The sequence below is a fragment of the Akebia trifoliata genome, chromosome 8 (genome assembly GCF_017979445.1).
Source record: "Akebia trifoliata isolate Shusen 1 chromosome 8, ASM1797944v1, whole genome shotgun sequence".
In the NCBI taxonomy this organism is placed as follows: Eukaryota; Viridiplantae; Streptophyta; class Magnoliopsida; order Ranunculales; family Lardizabalaceae; genus Akebia; species Akebia trifoliata.
Genome location: NC_141382.1, coordinates 4497212 through 4520119, shown reverse-complemented (window position 1 = coordinate 4520119; position 22908 = coordinate 4497212). Strand labels below are relative to the sequence as shown.

The 22908-nt window shown below is 34.8% G+C and overlaps 1 protein-coding gene across 1 annotated transcript; it reads right to left on the bottom strand.

Annotated features, from left to right (window-relative positions):
• Nucleotides 1–3424: 3424 nt before the first annotated feature.
• Nucleotides 3425–8022, bottom strand: LOC147395601 (protein SMAX1-LIKE 7-like). The gene is made up of 3 exons (XM_086451202.1): nucleotides 6825–8022; nucleotides 5642–5885; nucleotides 3425–5424 (listed from the first exon to the last, which is right to left on the bottom strand). The coding sequence occupies exons 1-3, from the start codon at nucleotides 7922–7924 to the stop codon at nucleotides 3619–3621; spliced, it is 3150 nt and encodes a 1049-aa protein (XP_086307328.1). The 5' UTR covers nucleotides 7925–8022; the 3' UTR covers nucleotides 3425–3618.
• Nucleotides 8023–22908: the final 14886 nt, after the last annotated feature.

The following is a 22908-nucleotide window of genomic DNA, read 5'->3' as shown; positions in this document are numbered from 1 at the left end:
GATTTTCAAAGTGTATTTAATGCACCTAAACGTGTACCTTTAGGGCACGTGTTAACAAAACCCCAAGCGATGAGCCTATTATACCGGTCCTTCATCCTCCCTTTAATTATTGTTAATAGATTGGTAGCTTGTCATTTTTCTTCCAAATATAATAATACTTAGAGCTATCTAATGGTGATGATGAACCAATAAATCTTTAAATTCTCTCTCTCTCTCTCTCTCTTTTCCTTCCTTCCTTCCTTCCTTCGATAAAGATTTCCAAAATATATGATTCAGGCTATAAACCATATAGTTTATTTAGCAATACATAGATTGAGCAATTATCCATTTGAAGTGAAATAGTTGAATGTTCAATTGCACCAATTATACTAAGAGTCGCATTGGAGCATGGTTTTCAATCTCGTCCGAGATCAAGACGACTCATCCAATACAACTCAATATCGTCCACCAACGAGATGTATAAACAAGTCAAATGTATCGAACAAGATTTAAAATCATAGTTCATTTTTCTCATTTTTGAATGAGAAGACTCAAACTATCAAAAAATTCGTTTGAAACGACTCAATTTCGTTCATGGACAAGACAAGACGTCAAAATGAGTTTTAAAATCATATGTTAAAATGACTTCAAGATTGATCTCAATTTGCACTTTCCTGACGTGGAGGTTCACACAAAACCATAGATGTTTTTCACTCATATCTCGATGAAAAACATCTATGGTTCGTACGCACTTGCACGTCAGGAAAGTGCGAAATGAGGATAGTACATTGCGCGCTACAACTAGTAGCTTGCGGAAAAATGCTAGCATGCTAGCTAGCTACTTATAGTTAGTTATAACACTTTGAAGCTTGCTAAAAAATGGAAGCGCACTAAAACGCAAAGACAAAAAGCCAATAGACTAGTGAGTTATGTGGTTCTTTCTTTTTAAAATGATGACCCGACTTGAGCTACTTGTGGACTATCTGTTGTATGTTGATACCAATGGCGTTTTCAACAAGTAAAGATGAACTATCTTCCATACTAGCAGAAGCTGGTAAAAGTTGTCCTCTTTAATTATGGGTTCTCCCATGGTTGGATAGGCATGCACGAGTATAGGCTCGCGTTCAGAGGACCGGCTAGCCCAAAGTATGACACATATGTTCTATGCCGCCTATTCGACAAATCCTCTTCCTCAACTACAGTTCAGGATAGCACCATCACTCCAAGAAGAAGAACCTTGGAGATAGGCGAAGCATCATCAGGGCAGAACCAGTCTCAACCCTCTAGAGAAGTCCAAGCACTCCCAAGACAGATTGGGACATCGGCAGAACAGATTCTAGTCTCAGTTAGGTCTTCCCTTCTTTCCACTAACTTGAACTGGCGAAAGGTGTACCATCATTCGAAAGCGAAATAGATGCTTTTTATTGCTAGTTTTAAGTCCAAACTTTTCAAATCTAAACCAACATTATTCTTATATTAAAAGGGAGATACTTAGACAACCAAAACTATTAGTCCATTTACGTAACTAGATATTGTTTTAAAATATTTACAAAATGTTAAAATTTATGAGATTAGGTGAATAAATTTATCATACAAACGAGATAAAATTGTTTGTTTCAATTGTGAATTTACCTTTATAGCCTTCAATTTTACTAGAATGAATGTATGACTATAAAGGTAATTTTACACCTTTGAGCCGTACAATTTTACCTTAATAAAATGAATGACGGGCCATAAAGATAATATTTTGAAATTAGACAGTTCAAATTATGAATTTACCTCTATAGCCTTTTCATGTTACTAGAATGAGTGTAAGGGATATAAAGGTAAATTCACAATTTAAACCTAGAGATTTTGAAATCCTAATTCCTTTCAATTGTGGGGTTGGGATTGGGGAAAAGTAAGCCGTCGATTACTAAGTTATTTATCCACCATTCTAAGAAACAATTGATAGTCTCACTAGCAGCATTCAATTCATTCAACTAAGGTATTGATCGAGCCAGTCGACATACATCGACAAAATTTTATTTGTTTGCGTAATAAATTTTTTATGTAATTGGATAAATTTTAATGTTTGTAAGTATTTCTAAATCTATTTGGTTAGGTAAATTACAATAAATCTACAACATGTTGTGTAAAACATCTATTAACAAATGAATCTTGATAAATTGATGCTCTTTTTTATACACTCCCTGACCTAACAGTTCATAGAATCATAAATCTTTGTCCTTATCTATCTTGAAAAAAAAGATCTACGATTACGTGAAAAGAGTGTCTAAAAAAGAGTGTAAAATTATCAATTAGCACGATCCTTAACATATATGTTCCCTTTTTTAAATAAATGAGTGGTAATAAAAGCTAGTCGATCACTTTTAGTCAAATCAAAGGATCTTATCAAGGTTGGAAGTGAGGTATAAACATTGCGTCTCACATTCACTTGGAGCGAGTCCGATTTTAAAGCGGGCAGGCCGCTTCAAAAATTTATTTCATGCCCTTACACTTTCACAAAATTTTGGAATACCTCTTTGAAAATGCCACGTGTAATCTAATGGAGAGGGTTTCTTCAAAATTTTGAAGCGGCCTGTCTGCTCAAAAGGTTTTTCCACTTGGAGCCACCCCTTTGATCAAAAGCCCGATCACATAAATTAGCCTTTTGCATATGGAACTTAGCTTAACACACCACCATCAAGGACAAAGATCAAGGCCATACAAGATAAAGAAAATGAAGGTAGATGTAGAGTGTCGAAGCCAATAATACAAAAAGAGATGATATACAAGGTGATTCGTGACAATCAGACTTTCCATCAACAAATGAAGGAATCCATGAGAAACAACAAATGGTGTGTTTTGTTCATTATATATGGGCTTCGGGTTAGGATGATGTTTGGGCTGAATATTGTTTAATATTAATACAAAAAATTTACAAATTTATAAATAAAAAAATCTGAAAGGCATGATTCCTAGATTAAAAGATTTTAAAATTCCTTGATGAATTAATGAATGATTCCCCAATTAATCATGGAATAACCTTCAAAAATTTTATTTTTTTTCAACATTCAACCATCGCGAGGAAGATAAGTTTTTCAGAGAGGTTGAAGATGGTGGGTTTAGGTAAGAAACCCAAAAACAAGTTTTGTATAATCTCTGAAAATGTCCCAGGGAGGGTTCTTAACAGCTGTTAAGGATTTAAGGGTGGGTTTGGGGAATTCAAGGGTTTTTCAGGTTTTGGCATGAGTTTGAAGATGAGGATATTTTAGCCATTTATTTCTCACAGAAGAAGACCCTGGTCAAAGGGTATTTCATCAGTTTGAAAACTCAAGGGGTGTCTCAAATATACACCAAAAACCATAGGGTATAAAAGATACCATTTAAGTTTCACACTAATAAAGTTTTATTATATATCAGAAAAAGAAAAAAAAAAAAAAAAAGATAAAAAGCATAAAAAGGTGGGAAAAGGAACAAGATTCAAATGGCAGAAAACTCATACATTCTCTAACTGCAACTAATTGAAATACAAATATATACCCTGACAAAGCCCAATAAAGCCATGGGATTAACAAGCCTACAACAAACATTTTTCAGATACTAACACCTACATTACACATCTAATTACAACAAACAAAAAGCCTTCTCAACATATTAGTTCAGAATAATTCTTGCTGGAAGGCAAACACAAGGTCCTTTTTCCGCCATATACAAGCCTTCACAAGTAACAAGTTTCATAACAGTTCTAGCTGTAAGGGGATACCTTTGCTTAGCTTCGGTGAAGCTCCTGCCAAGAACCTTCTCCACCCAACCCTCTATAGCTCTCTCCCCATCTGATAACCACGTGGCTGCAAGTATCTGCTCCATAACTTTTGAATCAATCTCCAACAGACCCTCGGACCCAATTATTTTCCTGAAGGTTTCATTGATCTCTTTCAATAATTTTTCATGAAGGGCATCGAAATTGAATGGTTTGAAAACAATTGTTTCATCCATTTGATCAAAGAAACCTTCCAACCAAAACTCTAAGTTTTCAGATATAGATTCGCTCTCATTGCTTCCACAATCTACGTCATTTGCTTCCATCTCTTCTATGGATAGGTTTAAATCCAGACACCTTGATGTCTTCTGACGCTCCTGTGCAGCATCACAAGTTCCTATCAGCTTTCGTTTGTTCACATATCTGGTACCCAAAGTGTCCTTTCCTAACGTAACCAACACATTTGAATTGTTGCTTATAATGTTGTCTTCCGTAACATATCCAAGCAAAATCTGCATTTGCAAGCCTTGGACTCCTAGAATTCTTTCTTCGGGGAATTTGGCATGTTCCTTGTCGAAAGAGGATGTTTTATTGTTGTTTGAAACTCTTGATGTCGTCACAAAGATCACATTATTGATGCCAATTTCTCTTCCATGCGAGTCGGATAATTTACCTGTCTTAATAGCCTGAGACAAGCTATTCTGAGCAAGCAAATCAGCCTCATCTACATTCTCAAGGAACACAACCGAAAAGGGTTTCTTGGTAATTTCCCCTGCAATAAAATCAATGACTGTCTTCCCTCTAAATTTTACATCATAGCCATTTATTTCTTGACAATCAAAGATCGAGCGAGCAATCCCATCTCGAGAACTTAGATCCACATGTATTAAGTTTTGCCTGCTACCCAATATTATCTCTGCAAGGGCCATGGAAATTTTCTTCTTTGCAACCCTATCGGGCCCGAGAAAACAGAACCATATATCTCGTTTTAGACAAGCTCCACGACGCCTTTCGTTCTGTGATCTGCAACGGACAATTGCTTGACTTATAGCATGTATGGCTTCATCTTGCCGGCCAACCTTTTCCGTGAGGCCTCTCCAAAGAGTCTTGAAATCGTTTGGCTCAGGACCAGAGTAGGAGGAAGATCGGACCAAAGGGTTCGAAATATTTGTTTGGACCACATCAAACTTTGGAGAAAAGCAGTCCACGAAGTCAGAAGATCGCTCTTCATGAGTTTGAAATGTGGGTTTCTTGGGTTCCTTGTAAATAGATGCAAAAAGTGTTCCCAACCCCAAATCTGTCGTCACAGAAGCTTCGGAAGAAAGTGGTTCATGATCATTGGGGATGCTTGAATTGGACAAAATATTCTCATTCTTAGCTTCAAAAACCACAGTTTTCATCATCTTTTGGTTTGGAATGGAAATCTTTTGCAACCCAATGGACATGGAAGGGAATATAATTTCGCACCCACTTTTGTTCGGAGATGCATTCATAATGTTGCTGTTGTTGTGATCGTTAGCTTTGTTCTTGCTGTCTACAATAAATGGAAAGCTCACAATGCCTGGAAACACTTGGGTTCCAATCTCATAAATACTTGCTTCAGATATCGGATACTGATGGTTAAGATGTCGGCAAATATCATTCCATTTCTTTTGCAATCCAGAAACTTTGGCATTCAATTCTGTTCCATCATCTTTGGCCTGCACTGAAAAGATGGAACACATTTTGTACTCAAATATTATCATTAATTCTTCCATGCACTTCACGTAGGTATTATATTATAGATATTTAATGGCCCATGCCAAAGAGAGAATTTGTGAAATCTTGGTAAATAAAGCCTCTCTGGTATCCCCAACAACAACAGATTGTACCTAGTTGTCAATGAGGAAATGAGGTAGACGTGGTGCAGATACACACCTTTTCCATATTCAATCCTTTGTTTGTATTGTGCTGAGTCTGCAGCCAAGAGGGCAAGCTTGCTTGGTAATGGTCCACAACCGAAGAAGTGCATCCTTCTTTCAAAATAACAGAAACTTCTTGATCATACTTCTCGTTACATAGGTGACAACGAGAAAATGATTGATATGTGCCACTTAATGGGTCCTTCAAATAGGACGGTGTGGAGAAAAACCCACCAAATGGAACAAATGACTCCATCAAGCTGTAAGTATATAATGAGAATAGAACTATGAGATCCAATGGATACAAATGATCAGAAGCAAAAGTGAACTCATGGATATAGAAAGAGAATATTGTAAATCCAAACAGAATCTTCAAATGAAACAAATATCACATTTTTAGTTTTACATGTATTTTGGTCTAGTTTTACATGTAGTGCATGGGCAGGGTGGATGAAATCTACCATCAAGGGTGCTACCTAGGAGATCTCTCATATAGTCTCATATGAATATTAAAGTTTTGATCAATCTTTTGTGACTTTTTGAACATATTTGACAGATTAAGTGATTATGATTATCACATCGGTTGATGTTTGACCTATAAAAAATACATCCATTAACAATGGGATTCCCCATGGATATGTTGCATAATTGTTATTTAATAATGGTTTGAAGGTAGGTAGCTTTTCGAACCAACAAAATTGCAAGTTAAATATGACCAAAACAGATATAAGCAAATCCAAACATGGTTTTAAAACTCATTTTCACGTCTCGTCTCGTCACGGTCATGAACGACGAGTTTTCCGATATGTTTGAGTTGTCTCGTTCAACAATGAGAAAAATGAACTGTGGTTTTAAATCTCGTCCGATACATTTGACTTGTCTATCCAACTTGTTGGTCGACGATACTGAGACATATTAGACACGTCATCGGATGAGATTTAAAACCATGAATCCAAAGCAAATCACTTTTCAAGATAAAACTAATCTATACCCATCTGAATAAATTCGAAACCAAAAGGACACCCATTCTCTACAATTAGAATCTAAATTTCTTAGTGGGTTAATTCAAATTTTCTAATTTATGTACTTGGAATTTTGATTCTAAATAAAGCAAATTGATTCATAAGTACCTCATAAAGCTATTGTTATATTAAGAAATTAAAATTAGAATAGACGAAAGTGCGAGATAGGCCACGAACCTGTTTGGTCTAACAGAATTTATGTGCAAAAGATGAAGATCCCAATCCTTCTCTATAGAAGGAAACCTCATTATAAACTTCAAATACATCTCATAACTTGCCACTGCTCCAATTAACCACAATTTCCCACGATAAACTTCCAACATTCTCGTCAATTGGGAGACAACATAGATCACAGAATCCATGGGATTATCATCGATGAACCCCTTCAAATCGCCAAAGCTAATAACAACACCAGCCCCTGAACAATTCTCCATTAACTGATCCAACTCCTTAAACCTAGAATTCAACCACCCCTCACTCTCACTCCCAGAAATAAACTTCAAAACCACCTTTTCGATACAAATGAATCTCAACCCAGAGATTTCTGAAGGAAAAATCCCACCTTTCCCTCTCTCGACAAACTCCGCGAAACTTCGAATGACATTTTTAGCATAAACACCAACAAGTAATGGGTTTCTATCTTTCTTCCTCACAAAAACTTTCCCAATTTTCTTCAAATTCTCATTTCTATCTAAAAGCCCAGAATCATTCGCAGAAAAATTGCATAGAAACAGAGGCGGACATCGTGATCGTGGACGAAGAATAGCTAATTTGATATCGCAGCTTCGAAAACCCGATTCAGTGAAAACCCTACTAACAATTGGGTCATCAAGAATAGACAAAATTAACTGTTTTAGCTCCACTTTCACACAAGAAAACGAAGATTGTTGTTGTTGTTGTTGTAGATGTTGTTGGAGATAAAAGCTTTCAGGATTTCTTCTCTGGTTCGCTTGAGATCGTTTAATGGCGGCCATTAGAGAGTTTGAAATGGGAGGTTCGTCTTCTACGTTGGTTTGAGACGAATGGAGACGATCGAGAGAAGAACTGGAGCATAGTTCGAGAGCTCGTAATTGAAGGCGAGAGGAGAAAGAAGAGTTGTGGACACGCCCGCACGCGTCGCGAAGGGTTGATGATGGAAGAGAGAGTAAGGCGAAGAGCGCGTGGACAGAAGTTGTCTGCGCGTGTGCGCGTCGACGAGCGATAACTACTGCCTCGTCTAGCGCGTGTGCCGACTCGGATGTTAGACATTGCTTCACTGAGCTAACTGGCGTAGGCATCGCCGATCATCAATAGAAATCTATTTTGAGAACTTTTTAAATAAAAAATTCATTATTTATATATTTTTTTCAAGTTAGAGAGAGAGAGAGTATCTTGCTTTTGGACTTTGGAGTTGACGGTAGTTGTGTGTGTGGGCTGTGGGCCCTTGTCCTAGCTTGTCACTCACTCACTTATAGGCGGCCTATGGATAGGGTTTGACCCAAAATAGGATCCATTCCAATCCAATAAATTTGGGTCTGGATCCTTTTTAGCTATTCGAGAAATATGGCAAAAATTAGATAAAGGGAAATTGGTAAGTTGAATGTGATGATATAGTGGTGAAAATGGGGGCATTGAGGTTATTATTCCATTAGAATGTAAAAGAAGACCAAAGTCAAAGGATAAATTATTAATTTAAAAGTTAATGTGGTATCTCAAATAAATGTTGAGAAGTGTGTTATTATTTCTTAAATTATGAAAGAGACATTTATCATGTAAAAAATTGGATTTTTCCAAAATTTTGAAGCATAACAGCTTTGGAGTCAACTTATGTTATATATTACAACTTACAAACTTACACTTTACAACATACAAAGTACAATGGCATTTTTTCGATCGAGATTTATAAAAATTTGTAAAAGAATGTGTTTCATTCTTTTTTCATTTAAAATAAGTGAATTATTCAGAATAATTTAATAATCTAGAGAATAATACTTTCTTTGGAAAAAAAAAATCCATGAATTTTTTGAGAATTAAATGAGAGATTGCTAACAAGGGCTGGATTGAGGATTTGGATATATCTGAATCCAATTGGTATTGCTAAAAATTGAGGATGTGAATTATATTATAAGTTCTACTTAAATATACAAGTTTATCTATATTTTTTATAGCAAATTCGATTCAATTGTTGTTGAATAGAATTTCGATCCTAATAATGAGTTCTAATAAATAAATAAGCCCTTCATCTAACAAAGGTTGACTTTGATTCTTATCGAGTAAATTTCATATCAATTCCGGTCCTTTTTGGATTGGTCCTAGATTGACCCTAATCCAATTAGGACCATTATTTTTTAATAACTATTTCATCTCACTTCTTCTCTAGAGAAATTCTTGGAATTGAATTTTTTAATTGTGAATGATATTTTTTTGTAAAACACTAGATGATGACATGTGGCATCACAAGGTCCAACCAAATTCAACAATTCTGAGGCAATGACCTGAGCCCTAAAGATTAGGTTCCCTTGGAGAATCAAGAACAGACATTCCAAACTTGGAAGTCGGATGATCATTCCAGACTCGAAACTCAAATGATCATTCCAGATAGAAGTACAAGTGCATTACACAATCCAAATCCCTAGATATCAAGGATCTAAGAGAAGATGATCTATTAGTAACCCAATAAATTAGGAGTTGTTTTGGATAAGGAAAGTCCCTAAATCAAATGAGTGTGAATAAGGGCACAATCTCGATTAAATACATTCCAAATTGGGTTCTAGCTCCTAACTGGGATAAGGACTAAGTTCGTAATAGGATCAAAGAGATCTTAGGGATTTATCACTATAAATACAAGGCCAAACACATCGAAGGACGATTTTTTTTTCACTTATTATTATTCTATTATTTTTTACACTAAAGATGGCTTGGGCGTCGGAGAGGTTGTGTTGCAGGTACACCTAAGAGTTCGAAAGTAATAGAATTCAAGTCATTCATAAGTATCTCAAGCTAGTGCAAAAATATTTGCATCTATATTACTCATGTGAGAAAAACTCTTCAAGCTCCACCTTTTTTTTTTCTCTTTAAGAACTCCTTTCTTTATATATATTTATAGTTTTCATTTGGTGTAGTTTATATAATTTCATCAAGTAGTGTCTTGTAAAAGAAGTTGGTGTGACAATATAATTTTTCTTAATTCCACTGGTGCAAAACTGCAAATTAATAACAAATAGAAATAAAACCACAAATAAGATAGTGAGAATGGTACAATTTCTCAATTAATTTTTTGGTTCAGAACACCCTATGTGTGAGGGTATATTATCATGCTAAGGTGTAAGTCATTTAAAAAAAAATTAAGGGTAAGGTACAAGGATATTTTTAATTTTTTATATATTTAAAATAGTCAATATAGACTTCCATTAACAATACTTGTTCTTCTCTCATAATTATGGTAAAGATATATCCATAAATAGATCTATCTAAACTTACTTTTCTAATTAAAAATAGATAAAATACCATTTAACGGCGTAGGTGGATTTATGTCAATAAAACTCATCATTTTCCCATTATAATAATATAATATTACAAATAAATACAAAATTGATAAAATTAAAAAATAATGATGAATGCACGCGGTTTTGGGTACATGGATGATGTGACAAGGGCACAGAACCTCAGATATTTTTTTTTTCATATCCTAAAGAAACAGATATATGATTTTGTGCCCTTGCCACATCAGAGTTGCATACCAACCACGTGAGGAATGCACGATTCAAAATTCAACAGCGAAAGTGGATCAACCAAGGAGAGGGGGCAACATTCAATAAAAGTAAGTCAAGATCAAGTTTTGCCATCCATTGACACAGTGCACTAGCAAATGTTATATGAGATGCCTGAGAGATCGAGGGTTGGGCAGCCCACACTGATAGGATCATTGGATTCATTGAATAATTTTGATCCACTTCAAGGGGGATTTCCTCTAAACTAATTTATTTATTTTTATTGATTGAGAATAATCAATTAGATTCACTTTATTTATAAAGTTCATGACTATGCAATTTGGATATAGACTCCTACATTAACAAAACTTCCTAATTAATAAAATCGAAAGTCTTAAAATAATAAAACTCCTAATTATCAACTAAAGAATCCACAATTAATAAAATTACTAGAGAATATATCCTGCATTCCATAAAATACTAAAATAAAATATGTATCCTAACATCCACCCCCCTTTCAAAATGACTTGTTCTCAAGTTAGAAAGTTTTCTAAGGCAACTTCATCCTTAAGGGTATCAACATCAGTTTTCAAAAAAGGTAGTTGAGGTTTCTTGTAACAATATCCCGGTTTGAATAGTTCGTCGCAATTAAAACAAAAACCTTTCGATCGTCTCTCTGCTTATTCTACCAGGGAAAATCAATGAATGGGAGGAAGCCAAGGAGGTGTCTTAGGCTCAAGAGGTGTTACTCGGAACAAAGAAATTTCTTGGATTACCTTAATTATTTCTTGGCAAATAACAAATGCTTCGGTAAATGAGCCAGGCCTAAGTAACTGAACTCCAAAACATATGTCGTCACATAAGCCTGAGACAAAATAATTAATTAAAAATGATTCTCGTAAATCAGTAATCCGATGGCAAGTTTTTCAAATAAGCCTTGAAATTCACGAACCATATTAGTTTGTTTGAGTTTAGATAATGTCACACTCATATATGCAAATTCTCGAAAAAGTCAAATCGAGAGCATAAGGCCCGAGCGAATTGAGCTTATAACATTAAACTAATCGAATGAGTCATCCAATGATACCATGCTATAGCATCCCCGATTAGGTGAATCGAGGCCAAGAAAACCATTTGTTCATCACACAAACCATTCAAGTGTTAATATTGTTCAGCCCAAAAAATTTAGCCTTCCGAATTATCTACGTCGAACCTTGGAAATTCGATACGAAGCTAAATTAATTCATAATTTTAGGAAAGTTGAAGATGATGGTTTTTTTTTTTTTTTAATAAAAAAAACCACTATGTATATTCCTTGAAATTTTCTTCACTTTTTTATGAAATTTTTTCGAAGTTATCCAAATAGACCCCTACCAAATAATTTACCAAATTCAAACTTTGTTACAATGATGTCCACTAGACTAATAAGAACATTGAACACATAAGTCAACATCGGGGGACCAACAAAATGTTCCACACGTGATATGCACAAGGTGACCATGGGTTAGGCATCCCTCACAACTTGCTAGATTACAGGATCCACACTACTAAAGAAAACGGGAAAAATTACTTAAAAGGACTCTCGAGGAAGGAGTTATTTCTAATTAGTCCCTAAGTTTTAGGACCTCTCTTAATAGTCCATTTAGTAAAGTTTTTATTTATGGTTGGTCCTTGAATCCTATTTCTCACATTTCTCACAATTAGATGCCCTAACGGTTTGAACTCACCGTTTTCAAAAAAAAAAATTTGGATTTTTAGCATCTTAATTGAGTTTGGACGACTCCATTCCATCGGAAAGGATTTAAGAAGGAAGAAGAAGCCAATTTCAAGGGTTTTTTCATACATTTTAAAGATGTATGTTAAAAAAAATTAAGATTTTTTCACCTAATTCCTTCATTTTTTAATGAAAATCGATCGAGAACGGTTCTTTTGGCTTGAAATCATCTAAACAAGTTGTTATCTTACGTTTTTAGTCGATCTTTCCACTTATTTTAGTCGACTAAACTTGAAAATTGAATATGGGTGGGTTTTACAAGTGTTGAGTTCACCACATTTTATTGTTGAGTTCGACAATAAATAAAAAGTGATAAACCAGACAATAAATAAAAAAGTGGTGAACTTGACGATAAATAAAAAGTGGTGAGTTCAATGATAAATAAAAAAGCGATGAGTTTGCCAATAATAAGGGACCATGGAGAAATAAAAAGTTTACCAAATTGACTATCGAACTACCGCCCAAAACTTAGGGATTATTTAGAAAGAAATCCCTCCGCTAGGGTCCTTTAAGTAATTTTCCCTTTAAAAAACGACTCAGATCCAAAACAGTGTCTTGTTCCTATAAAATAAGTTAAGTGTCTATGTGGCATTCTTTAGTTAGTGTTTAAAACACCTTGGACTCCTAATCAAGTTGTTCACCCAACCCAATGTATTTATTTCCTAATCAAATTGTGCCACATAGACACCATTCATATCTATAGAAACGGGACACCATACAAGTTCTCAACTCTTTTTATATATATATATATTATCTATTATTTTATAGAGAGAAGAGGCATGTCATGTCTATTAGGCCAATAAGAATACATAAATCTACATCAAATTGAGAGAGAGAGAGAGAGAGAGGTGAGGAAGTGAAAGGGGTCATTTTAAATGCATGCATGTGATAAGGTGGTGGGGGAGGAAGAATAACCCCTCATCCACCACTATGGACTTAAACCTTTTTTTTTTTTTTTGCTTTGGCTGGCTACACGTGTTATCCCACCTGGCACATGTATAATATTAAATAGTCACCTTTTCAGTGAAAGAACACATAAAATTTTGAAGGCATGGAACAAACTCAATCAACCTTACCAACATAGTTAACCCTGGGGTTTACAAACCAAACCTTCAACATTACCACTTTGAAATATTTTCTATCATAATCCCATGTGGGGCTTTGTCATTAAGAGCTTTCATTTTCCCCACTTTATGCCACTCACTCTCAAGTACAAGACGAGATAGATATTTTGCTTCTGTTTTTTTTGGTCCACTTTTGCAAATATTTCACAAATCTCTTGGGTAGGACTGTTTATTAATTGGTATTGTTAGAGAATTAGATGCAATCGTATTATTTTTTTTTTTTTGATAACGAAGGGTATCCGGGCCAGTTTGCACGCACCAGACTAGTCCCTACGCCCCGCACTCAGGCTATACCCCACTACGTGGAGCGGTGCGTGGCCACCAAGGTTTTTTATGGGTAGTGGGATTTGAACTTGAGACCATAGAAAGAGCAGATTCCTTGGCCCCAAGTTACTACCATTCAGCCACCCCCATGGTGGTTGATGCAATCGTATTATAATATATAGAATACATCGTATCATAAATATCTTATTTTGTTAAGAAAATAAGGTATTTTTGATAGCAATTGAGACTTATTTCTAGTAGGATTTTTATTTATTTTTAGGGTGTTTTAGTAAAAAAAACGTAGTTAGGAGGTGAAAACGAGTGGATGATCGGCTAGTTTTCTGTAAAATGTTTTTACCTTAAGCAGAATCAAAATCTTTCCTTTGCAACATCCTACTTTAAACCCAGACAAGACCCCGACAGGCTGGGATCATTGTCGCCCCCACAATAAGATTCCATACTTCGACCAAAGCTATGATAGATGTCATATCTGGGTTCTGACCGTTAGATGCTCCTCGGCATTTATTTTGGGATGGACCATCAATACTGCCTTTTAGTCTTGTATTATTCTCTCTCTAAATACCATATCTTACTTGAGATTTGCTGACGTTGACGGTTTTGTACATTAAATGATGAAGAAGTTTCGATCATGTACTCATGGGAGTTGGATACCTGCTTAGTCGTTGCTAACCAGCTTAGGAGCATTAATGGGTAACTATTTAATCGAACCTGAATCCGAATCCGAACCCGAACCCGAATCAATTGAGAATCGAAATTGATAGGAAGATCAAGAATCGAAAACGTTTAAAGAGAATTTTTTTGATGATTTGAGTTTTGGTTCTAATTGATTTGAGAATTAGAATCGATAATAAGACTACAACCTGAGTGAGATGGATGGGTAGACTTAGGCTTAACTCAAGTGGTAGAACCCTTGACCCAAGTTCAACTCAACCCAAACATTGAATTTGAGGTCATTTACGCAAGCTCAACCTACTTGAGCTTGAGCTTCTTAACTTAGGTTATGCTTGAGTTAGCCTGAATTAGATAGTTTTTGAGTGAATTGGATCCATTGAAAGAAAATTAATAAAAAAGAAATTTTATATCTTTAACAAAAAAAAAAAAAAAAATTAAAATCACTTTTAAAATATATAACTAATATAAAAATATTTATATAACCTTGAGTGTTCAGGTTGAGTTGGGTTTAAGTTCAACCCAAGTTAAATTTAAATTGAGTTATTCTAACCTAGGCTCAACTTATGTTTTTCATAAGTCAGCTCAGGTTCTTTCATGAATCAAGTTGAGATCGAGTTTAGTTTCAGCCAACTCACCCAAGTTGCAGCCTTAATCGATAGTAACAAGAATCAAGAAAAGTTAACAATTTTGATTCTTTTTCCTATAGAGTTCTCACTTGAGGCTAATGACATGTTAATTTGATCGAGTCAACCAAAAATCCAAGGTTTAGATCACTGATCTTGAGCACTCAAATGAAGAATTTGGCTCAAAAAATTTCAACCAATTAAATCTGAATTGGTTCATAATGTTCAAAAATCAACTTGAGCTTAATCTAGATCCATTATGATTCACGATTGGAATTGGGTTAGTTGACTTAGGATGGGGGTTTGATTGGTCTATGGTACACTATGGTACAACTTGTCTCTTTAAGGCTGGGTTAAGGCTTAGTTGGATTTGAACTCACCAATAAACAACTAATCTATAGTACTTATTTCCTATAATACCCTGAAGTATCATTCAAATAGTTGAGAAAGTGTTGCACCAACAAAATAGTAAAATCTAACCATTTAAATTTGGATCTTCAAAGAACATTCATTTTTGAAGCCTTTAATGAAGTCCAAAGTTTCTTTTTTATAAAAGTAATCTAGGCCGTATATGTCTATTTAAGTTTTTCGACATACCACTCTCTCTACCGTCCGAGAAAACTCAGGCTCTTACGAGAAATAGATACTACTAAAGATTTGCTCCCCTCCCTAGATTCAAATAAAAATAATAATCAAAGATCAAATCAAGAAGGAGATTTGTTCTGGCCATTGGATATGAATTTTTTTTCTCATTGACTTGAATTTTCTATTGGTCTATTTGTAGAGTCCATGAATTCACTAGATGTTTTTTTTTTTTGGGTTATTTAGGCCAATTAGAGTGGATTGGTGGATTGAGGTGTTTGATAGTTATCCAACTCTTGGGGGTACATGATCTTTACTCAAAGATGAAAAAGGCACATAGGGTACCCACTAGCATCATATGCTAATGAAGTGAAGTTGCCTGTGCAATGGGGTACACGTACAACTTGCGAGGTCAAGTTGTTTAGTGGCACCAAGCATATTCAACGTCCCATTCTCTTAGGGTTTGAAAATTACTTCTCTCTATGACTCAAAAGAATAACTATATTTCTAACAAAATATTATTTATACAATCGAATGAAATCAAATATGTTAAATTAATAATTAAATAGAATTGAATCAAGAGGGTCTGGTTCAATGGCAATTTTGAATTTATCTTATCTGTAGGTTGTGAGTTTGATACCTAATATGAGCATTAATTCCTTAGGGGCCACCTGTGAGGGCACACCCTCACTTATTATTTATACAATCAAATAAAATCAAATATGTTAAATTAATAATTAAATAGAATTGAATCAAGAGGGGTTGGTTCAATGGCGATTTTGGACTTATCTTATTTGTAGGTTGTGAGCTTGATACCCAATATGAGCATTAATTTCTTATGGGCCACTTGTGAGGGCGCACCCTCACTTATTGATCCACTAGGATACCCGATTAATCATTCATTTAAGTTCAATATTCCTAGTGTCAATAATTTAATTTGTAGTCTATATGGCATAGGTCCAGTTCCCACTATTAATCAGTTATTGATCTCATTAAAAATAGATTTACATATATTTAAAAATAAAAATAAATAAATAAACTCATATATTTTAGTATTGGAATCCAAACAGTTTGTTAAGATTATAATACTCAAATCGAATTAATCAAAATTAGTAGATACCAAAATAACATATATAATATCGTCAAACATGTTAAGATTCTATTGGAAGAGGGGGCTTCTCTTGTTCATTTTTTTTTTTAAATTTCTACATTTTATACCATAAATATTGGGTATCAATACTTCGGAACATGAGAATTTTTTCAGAGTTGCATATATGACCTCTTCTCAAGAAAATTGAAATCCCAAATTTTAGTCTAGAAAGTAAACCCTTGTCCCTATAGTCGATCTGAAATATATAACCTTAATCTTTGCATGATTTTTCCTTATAAATCATGTTTCAAATTCTATAACTCAAAATAAGATGATACATTTTTAATTAACACGTGGTATAACAATTAGGTGAATTATCATACATTAATTGGAATATTGGCACATGACTACCACATATAAAAGACCTTGCAAGAAGTTTTGAATGAATCATGTTTTATAATTTTCAAATGTGATACAGGTAGGAGAAAAAAGAAGGATTACAACTAAGATTAATTTCAAAATTATACAAATAAAATAAATAAAGATTAAGGTACGCAAATCTATTAAGAAATTTTTTATTACCCTACAAAATTTTTTATTAAGTTGATCATCGGAATATACTCGTCAGATAATAGAGTTGAAAATCTAATTAAAAACTAAGATCAAATTATAGAATTTAATATCATGGTTTATATTTTATGAACTATGCATTCTTTTGCACACCTTAGATGATTTTAGTGCAGTAGGATGAGGAGTCACTATTATCACTTTTTCTTATTTTGGCATTTATAACTTTTCCCATGTTGCAGCTTTAGGCCTAAAGCCACGTACGTGGAACAATTATTTGTGTGACTGTTGGGAAGAGGAATGGGCCCCCTCAACCACTAGAAAGATGTGTGTGGGAAAGCTGTTTTTTTTGCCCTTTGTGGGACGTAATCATGATGAACATGTAGAAAAACTAGAGAGTGAGAGATAGGATGGACGACTAGGTCATAGGTGCACACTTAAGGGTGTCTTATACTTTTTTTATTTTTGGACTTGAATTTACCTTTTTAGTAGAAATTTATGTTTTGGAGAGTGGGAAACCTAAGTCCTGAACTGTTGCCCATCTCTTTCCCTCTCTGACTAGTAGTCTCTCACTAAAAGCTGGGAAAGTTTGAAGTAGTTTATAGAATAATGATAATTTGACTCCCTCTCTGATAAACTCTTCCCACGTGCCTGTACATAGAATCATAGGTTTTTTCTTGGGATACACACTACACATTTCCATAAATATGTGCAATTATTTATCCCAAGAAAAAAATAATCTAGGGTTGTATACAGAGCCACGTGGGGGAGTTAGAAAATCACAAGAAGTTTTTATGTTTGAATAATGATTTTTTGACGGCTCCCTCGGACATATGTCCCTCGATGTGAGATTTTTTTTCTTTGGAAACACAACTGAACATATTTATGAGGATGTACAATTGTGGATGCTAAGGAAAAATCAATGGTTCTAGCTCATGCCATGTTAGGGAGTGTACCTCAGAAGGCACGTCAGAAAATACAATTGTTTATTTTTATGCCTTGTATTATTCTTTGTAGTATTATATGGTAGAATGAACTATACACGAAGGAGCAATTCTACTCTTAGATGATACGGTAGATTGAAATATTGTGACCTTAGCTTTTCACCAAAATCGTGAAAGGATTTCATTATCACCCATGAACCTAGATTGGGCCGCAAGTCCCTACCACGGCTCGATTGCAAATTCAAGCACGTAAAGCGATCGGATGGGTCTGAGTTGTGCCACCCCTGACCCTTTTACAAGCCTTCTAGCCCGTGCCAAACCCCCTTTAAATTGCCCCCTTTTCCTATTTTTTATTTCCAAAAAGGGCCATTGGATGGTCCTAAAAACTAAGATATTGAAAGATAATTATTTTTAAAATAATGATTTTCTGACGCCCCCCTTTGACATACGCACCCTGATGTGGCATGGGTTAGAACTATAGATCTTTTTCCTCAAGATACACAACTACACATATTTATGGAGATGTGCATTTGTATATCACGAGGAAACGATCTATGGTTCTAGCCCATGCTACGTGAGGGAGCATATGGAGGCATATGTTAGAGGAGGCGTCAGACAACCATGACTCATATTTTTATGTCAAATAACTCAAACACCCCTCATTTTTTTAAGGTTATATATTGTAGAAAGGGTATTTTAGGTCATTTGACCTCTTTGGGGTAAAATGACCCATATAACTTCTTCTATTACAATTTTGTTTTAGTAGCATTTGTAATTATTGGGAAATGCCCCTTTCTAATTTGTATCTTGTTTGATTAATAAACTCTTATTGATCGAAAAACATGGTAGTGATTTAATAATTGATTGGTTTATGTTTGATTACATGTAAAGTGACTTTCCGTGGAATTTGAAAGCCATGAAAAAAGAATGGGGGAAAATAGGTAGGGTTGGAAAATCAAATTCCATTGTTTGATTTTACTTGGATAAAATCATGGGAAAAATATTTGAGGAAGATGAAGAAGAAGAAGGAGAGGAGGAGGAGGAGAAAGAAGATGAGAGGAGAAGGAGATGTTTGGGGCGGAGAAAAAAAAGGCTTGGAAAATGATAAGAGAAAGGGGGGAGGACGTGGTGGTGGTGGCGATGGAGGTAAGTGAGGAAGAAAAAGGAAGAACGTGGTGGTGGTGGTGGCGGCGAATGTGAGAGGAAGAAGAAGATGAAGAGAGAGAGAGATAGATAGATAAAAAGAGAGAAAGAGAGAAGGTGGCCGGAGATGGTGATGATGGCAACATCGATGGTGACGACGAGGAGGATAATATGATGATGGTGGTACTGATAGGAAAGAAGAAGATGATATTTTGGAGATAGAAAATATGGGTTGATTTCACTTTTCCACCCATATGAGTGGGAAAGTGAAATCCATGTTTTGATGGACTTTTTGATTATAGTGAAACATTAATTTCTATGGAAAAATACAATCAAACATATGAAAAATGTCATTTTACATGGAAATTGATTTTCTACCCTATTTTCCATGTGCAATCAAACATACCCTTATTTTTTCTATAAATACACCCTAAATTTCATTCTATTATTCCTAAGTTTTCCAATGACATTTTTCAAATAAAAATGCAACAAATAGGTTTGGTCAATAAATATTTCTATTATTATTACAAAGTATTACGTGGCACATACTTGCCTGTGTGTAGCATCTGATTTTGTTTTACTTTACGAAATACTTTCCTTATTAACATAATAAAATTTTAAGCCTTACTAAGTGTCATTTTGCTCAAATGGATTACTACGTTAGCAACCTAACACCACAACCCTCTAAATTTCATTGAAAAACTCATATTCACAAAATAAAAAATTTTAAAAATATTTTTTTTTTGTACTTGATCCAAGATTTTGAAAATGAACGACCATTGAACTTCCAACTAACTAGGGGTGCAATTTGGTTTAGTTTGTGGCTAAACTAGAACTGAACCAACATAGATCGATTCCACTAAATAAGAACCAAAATCGAACCAAACAAAATTGCCTATGGAACCGAACCAAACCAAACTGATTTAAGGTCGATTTGGTTCTATGGGTTGCCAATTAAAAGTTTGGTTAATAACAAATATTATTAATCTATGCTCATAAAAAACATCAAAATTTTATTCATAAAAAAGTCATTAATATATGTCCTAACTTCTTAAAAGGTAGTGAGTCATTAAGAGTTCGGTTCAAACAAGCTTTGAATAAAAAATCGATCCAAATTGATCGGTTCTTAATTTTCTTAACCCATAACCGAACCACAACTTGTTACAAACCAGCCCTAAGCCATCGGTTTGATTCGGTTTTTGGTTTAAACCAGACCAAGTTGCACCCTTAAACCTAACTCCCAAACTTGAAATAAAAATTCAATTGTGAAAATTGAGTATGAATTTGCTGTAAGAAATTTCTGTACTAAGCTGATGAACCGGTAGGAAGTTGCCACATGTATTGAAAAAAACACTTAAAATTCAAACTCCTAACCACTTAAAAATTTTCTTTCCACGAACCAATCACGCTTGCTTTTTCAATACATGTGGCAACATCCTATTGGTTCATCGACTTAATACAAAATTTTCTTAACAAATTATGTATTTGTGAAAATTAACATTTTTTGGAATTTTTTTTTTAAGTTCATAGAATTTTTTCCTCGACAACCATGAAGTATCAGATCATGTTTTTCAATGCCACAAGATGAGCCCAACGACCCTTAGTAAGGGGGAAATCCCTACTAACTTATTAAGGTTAGTTGTCTTCTTCTTCTTCTTCTTTTCTTTACCTTCACCTTCACCTCTGCCCCTAGTCCATCTCCCTCGCCACCCCTCTATCTTCTTCTTCTTCAGTTCCAGTCTACTCAGCCGCCACTCGACCTCTCTCTCTCTCTCCTCTTCTTCTTCTTTTTCTTTTTGATTTTTTTTTTCTTGGTGCAATCAAAGACTCAATGCTCATTTTTCCACCCAACCCATGTTCCACCACCAATTTTGCATGGATTTTCGGTTTTCATGCACTCAAACATACCCTAAATAGAATCTCTCATTTCCATAGATAGATTCTCATTTTTACTATTGCTCTTTAAGCCAGACTAGACATCTGACAGTCTTGGACCTTTGTTGCTTATTACAATGCAATCGATACTTTTGACACAAACCAGGAATAGTGTCGTCCTTGGGTCCCAACCATCACATGCTCCTCAAGATATTTTAGTAAGGGAAGATGAACCATCATCAATATTATTTTCTTGTCAAGTGGTGGGTGAATTATTTCTCTTTAGACACCAGCATCTTAGTTTAGATCTCAAAATATCGAAGTCAAATTCATCAAAAAAAAATGAAAGAGACCATTCATTTTGGGACTAACCCACTGACACCAATGAAGTGAAGTTGACCATGTGATGGGAAGATAAACTTTGAAGCAGACATCCAGCTTCAAAATTTTCATGAATAATAATTTTCTGACTCCCTCCCCCATTTGACATACTTTCCTGATGTGGTGTGTTTTAAAATTATAGATTTTTTTTTCTTGGGATACACAATGGCACATATTTTTTGAGATGTGTAGTTATGTCTCTCAACAGAAAATCTATGATTTTAGCACATGCCACACCAGGAGAGTACGAGGGACTATGTCAAGAAATCATGACTAAATTTTTATAGAACCCTCTTCTTCATATTAAATGTTGTGTATTCAAGGAGGTATCCCAAATATTGAAAAAAATATATAATTATAAAATAAATACAAAATATTATCTGTCACATTGGGAAGAGGGTTCTACCAAAATTTTGAAAAAGGCTGCCCACTTCAAAGTAGAACTCGTGACTCGTGATGGGGTGCCACTGGTAAGAACATATTCAAACTTCCACTCATCATTGGGGTTTGAAAGCTACTTATCAAAATAGGCCAAAACAACTTCTTTTGGTATATAGTTGGGGATGTGTTGGATCTGTCTGGCTTTTTATAGCTTTGGATTGACTGCCACACGTGACATGTGTCGCCTCATTTTTCAAATAGTAAGTCTAAGTCAAATACTTAATTATGTTCTCATTTTCCTTTTTCTTACAATCCTTGAGTTGGTGGAAGAAGTAATGATTAACACATCTATCTCCGGATCCATAGTCACAGGAGAGTCTCACTTTGAAGGAACACTCCTCGTTATAAGACACGTGGTATTTTGAATTTATTTTACACCCCTTATATCACTGTTAAATTTTGAAACACCTCCTTAAAAATGTCATGTGTAATCTAATAGGGAGTGTTGTTTTCAAAATTTTGAAGTGCTGCCCACTTCAAAGCTTTTTCAGTTATAAGATGCCTTGCGTGCACGGGGGAAAAAATTTTAAAGTTGGAAGGCCACTTCAAAATTTTGAAGGAACCCTCTGACATTTTCAAGGAGGTATTTCAAATGTTGGTAGAAAGGTAGGGGCTTGAAATAAACTCAAAACGCAATATGTCATGTAACAAAGAGTGCTCCTTCAAAGTTTGAAACGGCTTACCCGCTTCAAAGTTGGACTTGCAGGGGAAAAAACTTTGAAGCCGCAGGTCGCTTCAAAGTTAGACTCGCTTGCACGTATTGTTAGAAAATAGTCCTATGATCAGAAGAATAAATTAACAAGAACACAAGAATCTCAAAAGACACAAGATATTCGTGATTTGGTTAAAATATCGACCTATGTCCACGGGCAAAAATGATGATTTCACTATATTAACCAAAGAAGAATTATGTTACAATTTCTCTCTGTCTCTCGTATATCTCTCATACCCTTTTGGATTTCATCTCTTACCCTTTATATACTTAGGGTTATAAAGAAATTAAATGGGTTTGATCCAAAACCAAATCAAATGGGCCCAATATTTTTCTAGGGGGCAAATTAAACGGGTCAT

Coding starts and splice junctions, on each gene's coding strand:
- LOC147395601 (XM_086451202.1), bottom strand. CDS start 7,924: ATGCCTACGCCAGTTAGCTCAGTGAAGCAATGTCTAACATCCGAGTCG. Junction 5,886..6,824: donor AATTCTGTTAGACCAAACAG/GTTCGTGGCCTA, acceptor ATATACTTACAG/CTTGATGGAGTCATTTGTTC. Junction 5,425..5,641: donor AAGGATTGAATATGGAAAAG/GTGTGTATCTGC, acceptor TTTTCAGTGCAG/GCCAAAGATGATGGAACAGA.